At 35.5% G+C, this 14,840-nt stretch overlaps 2 protein-coding genes and 1 long non-coding RNA gene across 3 annotated transcripts; all 3 read right to left on the bottom strand.

The window, feature by feature from the left end:
• Nucleotides 1–10,000: 10,000 nt before the first annotated feature.
• LOC118489019 (probable LRR receptor-like serine/threonine-protein kinase At1g07650) lies at nt 10,001–10,783 on the bottom strand. Its single transcript, XM_035986525.1, has one exon. The coding sequence runs from the start codon at nt 10,686–10,688 to the stop codon at nt 10,254–10,256; it is 435 nt and encodes a 144-aa protein (XP_035842418.1). The 5' UTR covers nt 10,689–10,783; the 3' UTR covers nt 10,001–10,253.
• A 358-nt stretch (nt 10,784–11,141) lies between these two features.
• LOC118489020 lies at nt 11,142–12,255 on the bottom strand. Its single transcript, XR_004885792.1, has 4 exons — nt 12,138–12,255; nt 11,463–11,667; nt 11,330–11,398; nt 11,142–11,226 (listed from the first exon to the last, which is right to left on the bottom strand). It is a non-coding gene; the product is annotated as an uncharacterized LOC118489020 (long non-coding RNA).
• Nucleotides 12,256–12,682: 427 nt separating this feature from the next.
• Nucleotides 12,683–14,547, bottom strand: LOC110925570 (probable LRR receptor-like serine/threonine-protein kinase At1g07650). The gene is made up of 8 exons (XM_035986363.1): nt 14,337–14,547; nt 14,189–14,257; nt 13,994–14,065; nt 13,775–13,846; nt 13,579–13,650; nt 13,283–13,354; nt 12,895–12,966; nt 12,683–12,758 (listed from the first exon to the last, which is right to left on the bottom strand). Exons 2-8 carry the CDS (start codon nt 14,203–14,205, stop codon nt 12,683–12,685), a joined length of 453 nt encoding a protein of 150 aa, XP_035842256.1. The 5' UTR covers nt 14,206–14,257; nt 14,337–14,547.
• Between the last annotated feature and the right edge of the window lie 293 nt (nt 14,548–14,840).

Below are 14,840 nucleotides of genomic sequence, written 5' to 3'. Positions count from 1 at the left end.
ACGGAAACGGTAAACTACATTGATAATAGACCTATGCCGTCAGGTCCTCCAACGGGTACCTACAACCAACGATGGCGTAACCACCCTAACCTTGGTTGGAGAGAACTCGGCAATAGTATTAACCAACAAAACCAAAACCAACGAACAAACTTTCAACAACCAAGAAATGAGTCACAAAATTTCTCTCAACAACAACAAGGGGGACGAGAGAGGTTTGAAGATACTATCTCACGCCTCATCTCCGACACCGAAAAGAAAAACTCAGATCAATTCCAACAAATGGAATCAAACTTTAGAAATCAACAAGCTAGTATTCAAAACATTGAAAATCGACTAAATCAACTAGCTCAAAATTTCTCCGAGAGACCACAAGGCGCGTTACCCAGCAATACCGAAACCAACCCAAAGGTGCAAGTGCATCTCTTCACATTGAGAAACGTACCGTAGGTCCCGAGGAGGGTCCACTACATCCGTCTGAAAAGAGTCCATCTAACCAAACCACAACTTCACTGACACCCCAAAAAGAGACGACTCCTCCGCCAAATCAGGAGCCTGCCAAATGTAACATTTGTACTCGATATCATTATGAACAGTTCAGTTATCAATAAAACAATGTTATTTGATCCCAATGTTTGTTTGGTTGTGTTTTACATTTTTCATGTTTTGACTTTTGTTCAATTTCAAACTCTACATCGCTTTCTAGAGAATTATACGCAAACTGGTGCGTAAACATACTCAGTTTAATGCGAATAAAACTCCGGAACATCAACATATGCTTAACATACCTTAAATAACCTTTACATAACTTAGAAATATGTTTTGAAGGCTTCGGTATGGCAAAAACAAGTTAATTCGCTTACAGGGACTAAACATGACAAACCGCGAAAGTATGCCAGTTTGAACTGTAACGAACATTCCGGGACATGTCCATAAGTTAAACATACCATAAATATCCTTTACATAACTTAGAAATAGGCTTTGAGGGGTTTGGTATGCTAAAATAAACTTTTGGGTCATTCAAGGACTAAAAGTGTCAAAAAGTGCACAAGTTTGCACTTTCGCGCATAACTTACGTTCTGAATACATCCGGACATCCAAAAATTTATGTAAGCATCCTTATATTATGCCTTAGTGTATGGCATGAGAAATATCCATTCGTCGCGCAATTTGGATCGTCTTTCGCGCTTATGCGCATTCCGTCGTAATTAACCGAACATCGCGACCGTACGGCCAAACGAACCGACATCTGAGATATTTTTGAGCACATTTTAAGTTCCCTGTACTTTAACTTCATTTTAGAGCTTTGAAATGGGGTTAACGGGGCTTAAACGTGCCAAAAATGCATCAAATACCAAGTTTTGGAGCTGCAAGAACCAAAACTGTAAATCTGCCAAACTAAGGGCTTACGGACCGTAAGCCACTACCCATACGGTCCGTAAGGCACCCCCAGTACAGCAGATTCAGCTTTAAATGCTATTACCTCTTCATGTAGTGAAAGGCCAAGCTTGCCCTTGTCTCTTCCAGCCAATAAGGGGCAAAACCTGCTGTACCATAACATTGTGACAAGTGTATGGACAAGATCATGGCACGATATTCGATAAACGATCCTAACGGTCATGCTTTTCCTATAAATACCCCCCCCCCCATTTGTGTTAAAACCACTAAAATATGATCTTAAACTCTAAGTTGGAGCCATTGCTTCATACCTGAGTTCTTTGGATCGAGATTAGCTTTCGGGGACCCTTTGTAAGTGTTCCTTCGTTGTTTTATCGCTTTTCGAGTCCGAAAGTCGTACTATGTTTGACTTCCTGCATTGACCAGTTTATGGTCGATGCGAAGTTCGTTCGAACTTCATAATGTGAGCGTGATCAGGATGGTTATAGTCCTTAGCGACTATACCTACTGATTACCACGTTATCTAGGCTCAGTGACGAGTCGTAGTTTCGGCCAAAATGCGCATTCTTGCATATTTTGTAACCAAACTACTCGTGAGCATCAAACCCGTTTGTTTTGACGCCAAACCTGTTTTTCTAAACTTAGTTAAGCTTGTTCTAACATGCTTAACTCGTCACTTTTAGTATAGTGCTTATATAGGGTCGTAAGATAAGCGATCTAACCCAAAACCACCTACCTTTAAATCAAGCCTAACCCTTCCCCAAAGTCCTCTTGATATTTACAAAGGTTTATAGTAAAAAGGAGGAAGATTGATTGCTTGGCAAGCTTATGGTAGAAGTAAGTTCCATGCCAGTCTCTAGTGTTTCACAAAAATACATCTTCGGGCAAGTGTTGAGTGATCTCCCGTGAGGTATGTGAACTTGTATATAAATGGAATTTTAAAGAGCCATCTTATGCCCAAATAAGTAATTTCTCTTATGAGACGTTCTAAATAAATCATAACGAATAGGATTGTAAATAGCATAAAAATAAAACCTAATAAAGATCTTGGATTCCTGACACTCAAGACAAGCCCAAAACTTGTCTTCTACCCATTCCATTTGGTGTGTAAGCCACAAATTAAAGAATTTTGCTTGAGGACAAGCAAAGATTCAAGTGTGGGGTATTTGATGTGTGTAAAATGCAACATATAAATTACATCAAATGAGGCATAAAACTAACCATTTTTAAGTACTAATGTTGGAAAAAGTGTGCTTTTTTCTTCCTTTAGTATTTTCAGGACCAAATGAGCTTAATTGAACAAAAGGAACAAATATGCAACCAAATCTAACATAAATACAAAGAAAAGGAATAAACGTGGTCAACGCTAAGATTCGCAGAATCCAGCAAATCTTGATAGTACAGATATGCTTCTACACACGGGGCCGTGCCCAGTGAACACGGGGGCGTGTGGAGTTAATGCAGACAATTGCGATTAATGAAGAAAGAGAAAAATGATGGACACGGGGCCGTGTACGGGCTTATGTGCAGGCTATAAATAGGGGTGCTTGGTTCACTTCAAAAGCATCACTTAGCCAACCAGCTCTCTCCCACTTCACCCACACTACAACACCCACATCCATCACCATCATCCATCATCCACCTTAGAGTGTGTGTAGTAGTCTCGGGATCCAAGATTGATAGTAAGAGTTCTTGACAACCAAAGGCCATGGTTACCTAAGTCTCTTACATCACTTGGTGAAGACAAACATATAATGTAATACTTTTGATTTTTAATCTTTTCACACTTTTTATTTGGTTTTGTATTAATGACTTTAATAACTAGTTTCTTACGTTGAAGGTGAAACTTGCTTATCAATTTGTCTGTGGTTTCTTAGCATTATTTTACTGTCTATATAAAATAAAAGATTTACACCATTCGTATCTCTACGGTCTATATAGAGATATGTTGGCCGTCTGGTCGGGGGTTAAGGGAATGGTTTGGTAGGTTCTTGACTTGTTCAGTGTATAGATCCTGCAAGTAGGGGTGTTCTTCGGGTTATTTTTTCGGGTTTCGGGTTTTTCGGGTCGGGTTTTTCGGGTTTATGGTTAGGAAAAAGTGACTCGATAACCAACCAATTTAAAAGTTCGGGTTTTTCGGGTACGGGTTTTTCGGGTACGGGTCATTGACCTTTAAAAGACATATGACAGTGTACCACACAGACTTATTTGGGATAGTTTGGAATGTAGAGGGGTACATGGGATTCTCGGAACTATATAGACATAATTAGGGATATATATGTTATGACTAAAACTAGTGTGCGTGCACCTCTAGGGAATACTAATTTCTTCTATGTGGAGGTAGGACTCCATCAAGGGTCTGGAGTCCGTTTCTTTTTGTTGTTGTCCTAGATGAGTTGTCAAAGTTGATTCAGCAGACAGTTCCGTTGTGCTTGCTTTTTACGGATGATATTGTTTTAGTGACAGAGAGTAAAGCTTGAATGCAAGGTTAAAGGAGTGGTGTGCAACAATTTAGAGGGTAAGGGTTTAAGGATTACTCGTCCTAAGATTGAGTATCTTTACTGTGATTTTAGTTGTGTAAGCGATGACTAGGACACTTAGATCACCATTAAGAGGCAAGTGGTTCCGAAGGTAACTAAATTCAAGAACTTAGAATCGTTTGTACAAAATGATGGGGCGATAGATAGTGGCGTAGTCCATCGCATTCAGGTTAGATGGTGCAGGTGGAGAGCAGCTTCTAGGGTATTGTGCGACAAGAGATTCCCAACATAATTAAAGGGGGAATTTATAGGGTTGCAGTTAGACCTGCTATGTTATATGGTACAAATTGTTGGGCCAATTAAGAAGATACAAGCGCGTAAGCTAAAGGTAGCAAAGATGAGTTTTTGTAGTTCTTTTTTTGGGTGTGATTTTAAGAATGTTTTAGGAGTTTGTGGAGACGTATGATTAAGGTTAAGGAGTTGTAGGGAGCTTTCTTGTCTTAGAGGCTTTAGTTTTTGTAGTTCTTTTTTTGGGTGTGATTTTAAGAATGTTTTTCTGCTTTTTCTTGCATAGATGTATGCATATGTATACTGTTATGACTCTTATATCTTGATTCTTACAGGAAGTAGCCTCTCTAATTCTATCCTCTAGGATGGAGGTAAGGCCTTCCCAAGACCCAACTAATAGCTTTATAGCTATAGGTGAGAATAACTGAGTAAGGTTATTGTTGTTGTTTTAGTTTCAAAATCAAGATCCAAACACCCCCTTTAAAATTTCATCTAAGAATTACCATAATAAAATTGTTGTTTCATGCTTGATAGTGGCATCCAACTTTTATGTTGTAGTTTCCGAAAGTAGAAAATTCTCAAAACCAATTTATTATTTACAATAAGTAACTTAATGATAATCCATATGAGAAGCAAGGAACATCTTGTGGTTCACTTAGATAGTACTCAGATTTACCATATCCCTAAAGTAGTTGGGAATCGTCCCATGGATCGAACAATTCCGAAGTACCCTGCATAACTCAAGATGGTGGTAATAACTTGAGTACTGAGTACTCAGAAGAGGGAATTGCCATACAAAGCCATAAGAAACTCACAGTATACTCAGGCGTGGCATTTTCTCTAGTGACGGGAAAGTAGAAACTCCACCTATTAAGTCACTGATGATTCTCCTGTATCACAAATATATAGGGTAAGGTTCATGCGAGAACCACCTTTATTGCGAGAACCGCGGGAACCAATGTGAACACAAACTAAAATAGCTAAAAAAACCTAACCCCCACCCGCCCCCAAAAAAAATAAAAATAAAAAAAAACCTAACCCCCCTCCCTCCAAGCTAAAAAGCTAAAAACTAAACCCCCAAAAAACCTAAAAAAAATAAAAAAATAAAAAACACACAATTTTTTTTTATATTTTTAGTATTTTTTACATTAAAATCCTACTTTTAGTAGCCAAATTTTTTTTTTATTTTTTTTTGGCTACCAAAAGTAGCGATTTTTTTATAAAAAATGTTAAAAAAAATTTGTGTGTGTTTTTTAGGTATTTTTGGTTGTTTTCACATTGGTTCTCGCGGTTATCGCAATAAAGGGTGGTTCCCAACGGATCCTTCTCCTATATATATATATAGTGAAAATGAACTTTAATCACGTTGTACATTCGGCCACCTTATTAGACCGCCTCATTAGATTAAATACCAAAAAAGACAAAAAAAAAAAAAACTTAGGTGGAAAAAAGCTTACAGATCCTTCAGTTGAGTTAAGGCAGAGATGCTCAAAGGAAGGGGACCCTCAAAAGAACAACCTTGTATATGCCTGCATTATATATATGAAACCAAACATTGCAATATATGAGATAAATACGCCCTTAGCGAGTGACGGAAATTTCCAACTACGTAAATAAAAAGGATGAGAAAAGGTAATGTACTACACACAGATTTCCATTTCAAGTAACCCTATAAAAATCCCTGAATTCTAGACACAACTAAATTTCCAACCGAACGGTTGGGCTGTTTGATCGAATCTGTTGTTCGATCGACCAGACTGTTTGACCCATTTACACTTGTTTGCATTTCTGCGTCACTCATCGTTATCCTATCGAACTATTCAGGCTAACCTATTCCCAGCGTTCCCTTCAATCCATCAATCTGTGAGTATACTCGAACCCTTTTTGCTTTAGCACTTTTGGGTGTTCAATACGTTATCTATTAAATCACAATCTAACACACTACTTAACTATTTAAACGCTAACCGATTGCATGTATTACGTGACTAAATGAATGCTTGTTGTTATGTTTACACGTGGAATGTTGTCTACCTGCCTTAGCAACATAGTACTATAGTTTGGACTCAGCACCCGTTCACACGGGGTTGTTAAGGACAATTACTTGCATGGATTAAGGTGATAATCGTGTATTGTGAACTGTCTCGGACAGTCAACCCGCAGTCGTTGGTATCGATAGACCCATGTCGATAATTAACATGCTTCGTTTTCCTCTGTGTATGTGCTGGTTATACGTAAACTATTCGAACTCTATATACTAATATTAAACTTGTATACTCACCTTTACATTATATGTATTAACTTTATTTTAACGTATGTGACAGGTGTTTAAGATGTTTACTTGCTAGGAAAGTGAGGCTTGAATAAGGCTCTAGAGGCCCCCAACAAATAGTTGTCTGTCAGGATCCAGCGACTAGTGCATAGTTGTCCGTAGATCTTGTCAGGCTGGGTCCTTAGGAGCATTTAAACATTATTTATTTTATCATGTTAAATCTGAGTTGTCGGAACATAATTACTTGTTTGGATGTTATCTGTAATAATGTATTTGTTTATTCGGGATACGATATGGGACGCATCTTTAACTGGATTATATGGATAGTTGTTATGGGAACTTCTGGACAATCTGTTTCGCTCAGTGCCATGCCCCGATGATTCCGCCATCGATTGGGGTGTGACAACCCCCTTACATGATCCACCATGGTTTGCATGGATTAAACCATGGCAACCATGGTCCTCCTTTCTATATTTCAAGAAATGATTTCCTTTTTCTTTAAACAAAGATAAATTAAAATAAATAATAGGTTAGTGGTTTGAGTTCTGACCACACACTTAGAGTAGTGGTTTTGAATGGTGGAATAGAGATGAGTGACATGGCACTGACACAGAAGGTCATTGTGATCATAAGGGTCAAGACCACACCCTATAGCCTTAGCGTAATTTCTACTCCAATAACTCATTTGTTTCAAAATTAAATGAATTGAAAAATTAGATTAATTCTCTCTCTTTTTCATTTTTAAGTCCAAATATAATTAAGGAAATATGGTTGACCCTTCAAAACAATCTTGTTTGTCAGTTTAACTAATAAATACATCATATTTGTAAAAAAACTACAAGTTTTGCAATTGAACCATTGATTTTGATTCAAAGCGGTTTTAATGTTGATTATAATTTATTATCACTAATCAGTTATGATCACAAGGACCGGCTCGGCAAGATCATTTCCCCACAGCCGGGGAAGACGGGCCTAATGTTTGAATATATAGCCGTTGTAACGGCTATTTTAATAAAAAAAAAATTACTTTTTCAATTTAAATAAATACCTCTATCTCATCCATTTTTATACAATTCTCTCCCATTCTACTCCCATTCTTCTCCAATTCTTTTCCTTTTTTTTATAAAAAACACTCCATATTTTTTATACCATTTGCTCTAATCATGAATCCACTCAACCCAAACAACCCCAACCCAAACAACCCCAACCCGAATAATCCCAATCCGAACCAACCTAATTTTTCTCGACTCCCGATTACAATCCGACTATGGATTCTTCGTGGGGGGCTTCGCAATTTCCGTTTTCGGGTTTCCAACAAACACCCAACGCCTTCTCACAAATGTCTCAACTTCAACAAATGCAACAATACCAAGCACTCCAACAAATCATGCAACGCAACACGTTTGAACACCTCCAATCGCAACCGCAACCCCCGGTTCAACTTGACGATGATGATGAAGAAGTCGTCCTGAATCGCCACCGCAAGAGCTCGAGCGCAAAAAAAAACAAGGGGAAGGGGAAGAAGGTTGAAAACGTACCCGAAACCGCGCCAAAAAGCGGTTCGAGAGCAAAGGCGAGACCTTGGACGAAAGTAGAGGAGGAGGCGCTAGCAATGGCGTTTGTTAAGTCCTCTACTTGCCCGATAGTCGGTATGAACCAAAGTTTAAAATTTTAATTTAAATTTTAAAGAAGAGGTGAAAAAAATGGACGTCGTAGGTTGTCTAGTTTTTTAATCGTATCGTATCGTAATTTTTTTTTTCGTTTTTAGGATTACTAATTTTTATTTTTAGGAATGTAATTTTTTTAATGTTATGAAATGAATTTATTTAGGTTGTTTTATGCTGTAATTTTTAATGTTTTATAAAATAAAAGGTGGGGTAGGCTCATCCTCCACCCCCCTCAAAATGCATGGAGGCCCATCCTCCATGAGTTGGTGATGTGACGCCTACGTGGAGGCCCATCCTCATGGAGATGAGCCTCCCCATACCCTTTAGTCTAAATCTTTCAATTTGATTAAAATTTCAAAAACAGACATAGCTTTTCTTAGATCAGGCTATATATTCAAAATCAAACTGAAACGAATTCATAATCATTAGATGTGATGTTTCTTGGGTTAATATAGCAATATCCATCAAAAAGTCTCTAAAACAGTAAAACAAAATAAGAGGGCGCAAGATGAATCGAGAGATCGAAATCAAGTGGAGTTTCAAGAGAATCAAGGCAAAGAAAACGATTTTGGAATAGAAGGTTTGCCAAATAAGATTTCGAACAATAAAATTGACTTGACATGCAAGGCTCAAGGAGGGTTTTTAAGGAGTGGATAATTATAAATTATTATGTGATTATGATTTATTATTAGTTGTAATTATCATGTCCTAGTTAATTGATTAAATAATTATCTAGCATCCTAAACGAGTTAGGTTTGAATGTTTTTAGGATAATTATATTAACAATCCTAGTTATATCTAACGCGTTAGGTTAGCTATATATACTGCAAACCGGGTAGGGATTTGTAATCATGATTTTGAAAGGTTTTCTTGATCTAATAATATTCTAGAAGTTGGCCATAATTTTACGTCCGTTTGAGTATCGATTTCCAGTCCACTAAAAATGCTACAACTAAGCTTTACCAATGAATTCCAGAAAATAATCTTCCTCCTTAATTTGCCAAAAGCACATATAGGCCAAACACACGAAAACAGAATAGTGGTTTTCATTTGAAGAAATCGACATTAGGCCTTTGTGTATACTTTAACCTATCTTAACTCCACCTAAGTGCCACAATGGGTTTCTTGGTCTAAAAAAGAAAAGAATAATTAATTCAATCTCTTTAAGATTGTGTTAACATGTTAACACACAACCCATTTAATGCCCTTTAACACAAGGAGAGAGTGGTTTGCGATATCAATTAACATGTCATGTCAATGTTAACACTTTAAATATTAGAGTACACCCCATTATATGACATTTGGAGTTTCCCTAAAGAGCAACTCCAATCACCCATGTCCAATAATCTAGACTTTTGGCATGAGAGATGAAAATCTGCTGAGTTTTTAGCTGCTTATTTTACATTCCAATCTAATTTTCACAATAATTGAACTGAACTCATACCACATTAGGAATAATTAGAATCTATCATTATTTTAATAAATAGAATATTCTCAAGATTGTATATCTAGATTACGATCGGGTCAATTGATATAGCTGATATAATCGGACCATAACTTCCGCTAACCGGAATTCCAGTAGTGCCTTTTCCAGCCCAGTAAAGTTGTATCTTGAGGGTGTTGTTCTTAACATTCACTAGATAACTCTTTACAACTGCCCTGCCAGTACCTCCAGCCTCTTTCACTATATTGAAGTCTTTTAGTTTCAACTCCCCCTACAGCAAGAGTTATCAAAAGATGTTACACTGCATTCATTATTTTAGAAGTAATTGAATAAAAAATAACCAGCTTTTACTCGATTTCTATTTACGTGACTACCTCTTCTTTAGCCAGAAAAAGCCTTCATTCCTCCATTGTTTAAAAAAAAATAAAAAATTCTTCAGAAAAACCAACTTCCAGAATTTCAGTCGGTAATTCAATCCCGTTACAGTTCAAAAAGCAGTTAATTCAATCCCGTTACAGGTTGAAAAGCCGACCTGGCACTAACTTTCCGTGTTGACTTTTTTCTGTCATGAACATCTGAGGCAATTAAATTACTATTCTTTTGATTGTTGACTTTCTTTTCTGTCAATTTTAATTGGTTTTCTTTCTGGCCTGATTGGCAACTTGGTTACTCTAAACAGAAACCAGGCCAAAGTTGGTTGCATTCTTATGTTAACCGATCATAACATCCAAAAGATGCATCACCTGCACGTAAACATCGAACACACGCTTCCCAAGGCTGTTAAACGACTTATCTTGAGTGAAAACAATCTCTGCAAAGTGGAGCCTGACCTTGTACTTCCCGTTCATAAGACACAATCCATAATAAGTAAGAGAAATAGCAGCCGTGCGTGCTCTTAAATACAACTCGGTTTCATGAGGGGATATATTATGGAGATTAGACGTGTTGGAAAGAATATAGGCATTAGAATCATGATCATCATTAAAGAAGTTTCCTGTGCTGCTAAACGCCCAATTTCCATCATTGTAATATGACGAGGCACCGTTTTTCTCTATATCAGATTCATATATAGTGTTGTTTATATTTACTTCCTCACCCCCGCAGTTGATGTGCAAAGAATTGATTTCTGATGCAAATGATGACATTTTTACTAATATATAAGATTTGGTTAATGTGTAATTGTATGTAATGATGTATAAACTTTACTTACTCTGTGCATTTGATTTAGTACATGGGAAATCTTTACTTAGACATGGATGAATACAAAATAAAATACTTACTGTCACTGTGTAGTTTAAATGCAATACTAAATGGATGAATATCAATCCTCACATTTGTATATTATGCTTGATAAAACTAATTGAAAAAATATGTATGTTTATTCTTCATGTTATAAGGTTTTTATTTTAGGATTTAAAACACCTTGCCTAAATTTAACATGTGTTTGAAATTATACTTTGTATAAAAAAATTATAACTGAATAAATACATTCATGAAAAAATTGTAAAATGGGAATCCAGGCCCAAATAACTCAGTTTTTCATGTGATGGGATTTAGCAACTACTTTAAGACCGGGCCTATGCCCCATGAGGCCCAATGTTATTGGTGTGACCTCAAATAAAGAGTTAGGGTCATGTGTCTTACTGTTCATTTGTTGACGAAGAATAGCCCTCCACCACGTTTCTAAGACAAGTAGAGGAAAATATTGTTTACATTAGGCATAAAACACATATAAAACCAAAACCAAACCCAAATCTACAACGATGAAAAAAAAAATACAACTTACATTGTCCCTTGATCACATTTTCTTGGACCAGAACTAGCATCCCAGGTAAAATGATTATACGAAACATCCCTGTAAAGGCACATATACATATAAAGATGATGTAACAAAATGATTATAGGGAAAGATATCTTACACATTCTTGGTGCTTGATAAGACCCATCCAGGGATAGCTCCAGTAAGATTATTTTTTGTCAAATAACTATTAAAATAATGTACACACATAGAGAATTGATAATGGTTACTAATTAGAAGACAAGAAAATATTGTGAAAGATAATTCACATACATGTGGTCCACATTTTCTAGTTGGGAAAAGGAAGATTGTTGAAACTGAGGTCTCTGCAAAAAAATTAAAAGAAAATAGGTTCCAAGATGATGCAAATGTTCAAAAAGAACCATTTTGTGAAAATAAGTGGAAATGGAAATGGAAATCAGAGTTTCAAGCTATCGATTTAAAGAATTGGTAAATAAGTAATATTTTTTTTTCTTTTAGATAATAAAAATTATTGCAGCTGGTATTAAACTGATTTCAGAAAGCAGAAGTTGAATCTGTTATCCAAACATTAAAAAAATTAACTATTGCATATTTAAGTTGCAATAATCAAATAATTAGTTTCAAAATGCAGACCCAAACACCCTCTTGATAAATTTTATCCAAGGATTATCATTATGAAATTGCTATATCATTGTTGCTTGTGTCATCCAGCTTTTTATGTTCTAGTTTCTGAAAGTAGAAAATTCTCAAAACCAATTTATATTTACAAAAAGTAAGTTAATGATAATCCAGATGAGAATAAAAGATTACTTACATGGTATTAAGATACATCATATCCTTAAAGTAGTTAGGAATCTTCCCATGTATCAAACAATTCCGAAGTACCCTGCGCAATTCCAGATGGTTGTGATCAATGTTGGTAAACAAGGTTTCAGAGGCCGGGTGATCGCTACAAACGCGGTAACCTCAGCCAGAATTGGATCTAGGTGGTCAACTTGGGCCAAGTTTGATTTAAAAAAATAAATAAAACATAATTTCTATGTCTATCATTTAAAATATTAAATATATTAAATGAATACCATTTTTTGAAATACTTGACATGTATTTTTTTTATTTATATTGATATTACATGTATTTTTTTTTATATTGATATTCACATATATTGTTATATATATTAGTGAACTTATGATATTTGACATATATATAATTTCCCGAAAACTGATTATTTTTATAATTTAACATGTCCGAGTACTTGCAACTCCGCCTAGCGACTTTTGCAACCATGGTTGTGATAAGCATGTTCACTTGAGTACTAAGTACTAAAAAAAGAAAATCGCCATTAAAGCCAAAAAAAAATACTCACAGTATACTTAGCTTTAGCATGTTCTCTAGTGACGGGAAAGTAGAACCGCCACCTTTCAAGTCACTGATTCTCCTGTGTTACACAATAAAAATAGTGAAAAATGAATTTTAGTCACATTGTATTTTTCAAGTCACTGATTCTCCAGTATTACACCTCACTAGAGCAAAAAAAAAAAATTAAAAAAAAAAACGAGTGGAAAAAGGCATACAGATCCCGCAGTTGTGTTAAGGCAAAGATGCTAGAAGGAATGGGCCCCTCAAAAGAAGAACCTTGTATATCTCTGCGTCATAAACCAAATGTTAAATTATTTGAGATTAGAACATCCCTAGCGAGTGACGGAAATTGCATAAAAAGGTAACGTTATACTACTATACACATATTTCCATTTCAAGTAACCCACTTTGTTTCCGCCTACAAAAACCATTGAACTTTAAAAATAGTTTATTGAAGGTAATCTGGTAAGTTAACAATGTCATGTCAAAAAAAGTCAACATGGTCAAAGTCACCAACATATCAGCTTTCATGTCATCATTTGGATTAAAGTTAAGCAGATCAAACTTTGGAATTTGGGTTATCATAAATGACAAGGTTCTTACAATCTCTCAATTTGTGTCCACTGGCTAATGAAGTTCGGTATTTTTCCGGTGAAATTGTTGTCACATATCCTCCTAAAAATGAAACAAGCTCACATAAGTTACAAAAATGATAAAACTTCACCACTTACAAATATTGGTTTTAACTGACTTTTGACCCCTTTGTCCTTACAAAACAAGAGGGGTAAAAAAACTGAAGTAATATTAGGGGCAAAATAGTAAAAAATACACAGAAAATACAGTCTATATATCACCTCTCTTTATGGATTATCATCCAAAGTTACAAAATTTACACTCACAAATAAGTCAAGTTGGTAAGTTTCGCAAGTGCAGCAGGCAGATGTCCAGTGAAATCATTTGAAGATAGATCACTGAAAATACAAAGTTTTACATGAATATATAATTATGAAAATTCTCAATTTTGATCTATGTATTTCTCTTGTCGGATTGTTAACGTATAAATATATATGTTAAAGGGTTAAAAAAAAATAGTACAGCTTGTCCAAGTTCTTCAAGTTTGCAATCTCTTTGGGTATGGGTCCTGAAAAACGATTTCCTTCTATGCTCCTACAAATAAAATAAAATATAACAAAAGAAGTAAAGGAACTGAAGCAATTCACTATCAAATTTAACTAACGCCACATCATCTTTATAATTCTATTTTATTATTTTCTTTTATAATCTAACGACTAAAGAAATGGCGATGTGGCTCACAAATATAGAAGGGTGGCGATTTTGGTAAGAGCTGTTGGAAACCGCCCGGATAACCGGTTTCCCATGAGAGAGCTGCATATAGACACAATGAGACGTCAAGAAACATGTTATTAGAAAGAAAAAAAAGAAAAAAAAGAATTATGATTATCCAATAAAAATCGCCAAATATTAATGTCGGGATATAGGTGTTCCTACAGGTTGCTCAAACGCATAGTAGCCCATTCAGGAGGTATAGTTCCCCTGAGGTAATTACGACTGAGATCCCTGCATTAACAAAACACTGAACATAAATATAAAAAAATGCATCGATTAATATCGTATAAAGCAAAAAGATTTTTCTTACAATAATTGAAGGTACGGTAGCTTGGTAAACTCGGTTGGAAGGGAAGTCGAGATATTCTGGGATGATATAAGTCTGAATTGTAAAAGAAAAAAATTCAAATTTTAATAGTTTCACTAAAATCTGGAGCTGAATAGAAACATTTTGTTTTAGAAAAAAAAAAAGAGAGAGAGATCTGTGCAGAATATATGAAACAGAAAGTATAATTCATAGTCAAATGATGTATTGCAGTAATAAAAGAATAACAAGCAGAAAAGAAAGACCATCTTTGTCAAGCTATGTAACTAATTTGTAAGTTAACATTGACATAGTTTTGTTTTAACAGGAGAAAAGGGAGTTACAAGTAAAACATGGTAGCAGAAATTTTGATTTTAAGAATAATTTATTGATATCTTACCAACTGTAAACGAATGTCAATAACATAACAAAGAGTATTGCTTTTGACATCACACTTTTCTAAATTTTGAATATGATATTAAAAGATTGATAGGTCAACTTCTGACCAAG

The sequence above is a fragment of the Helianthus annuus genome, chromosome 17, assembly GCF_002127325.2.
Source record: "Helianthus annuus cultivar XRQ/B chromosome 17, HanXRQr2.0-SUNRISE, whole genome shotgun sequence".
NCBI classification, from domain to species: Eukaryota; Viridiplantae; Streptophyta; class Magnoliopsida; order Asterales; family Asteraceae; genus Helianthus; species Helianthus annuus.
Note: the sequence above shows the minus strand (reverse complement) of the source record. Positions and strands in the feature narration are given on the sequence as shown.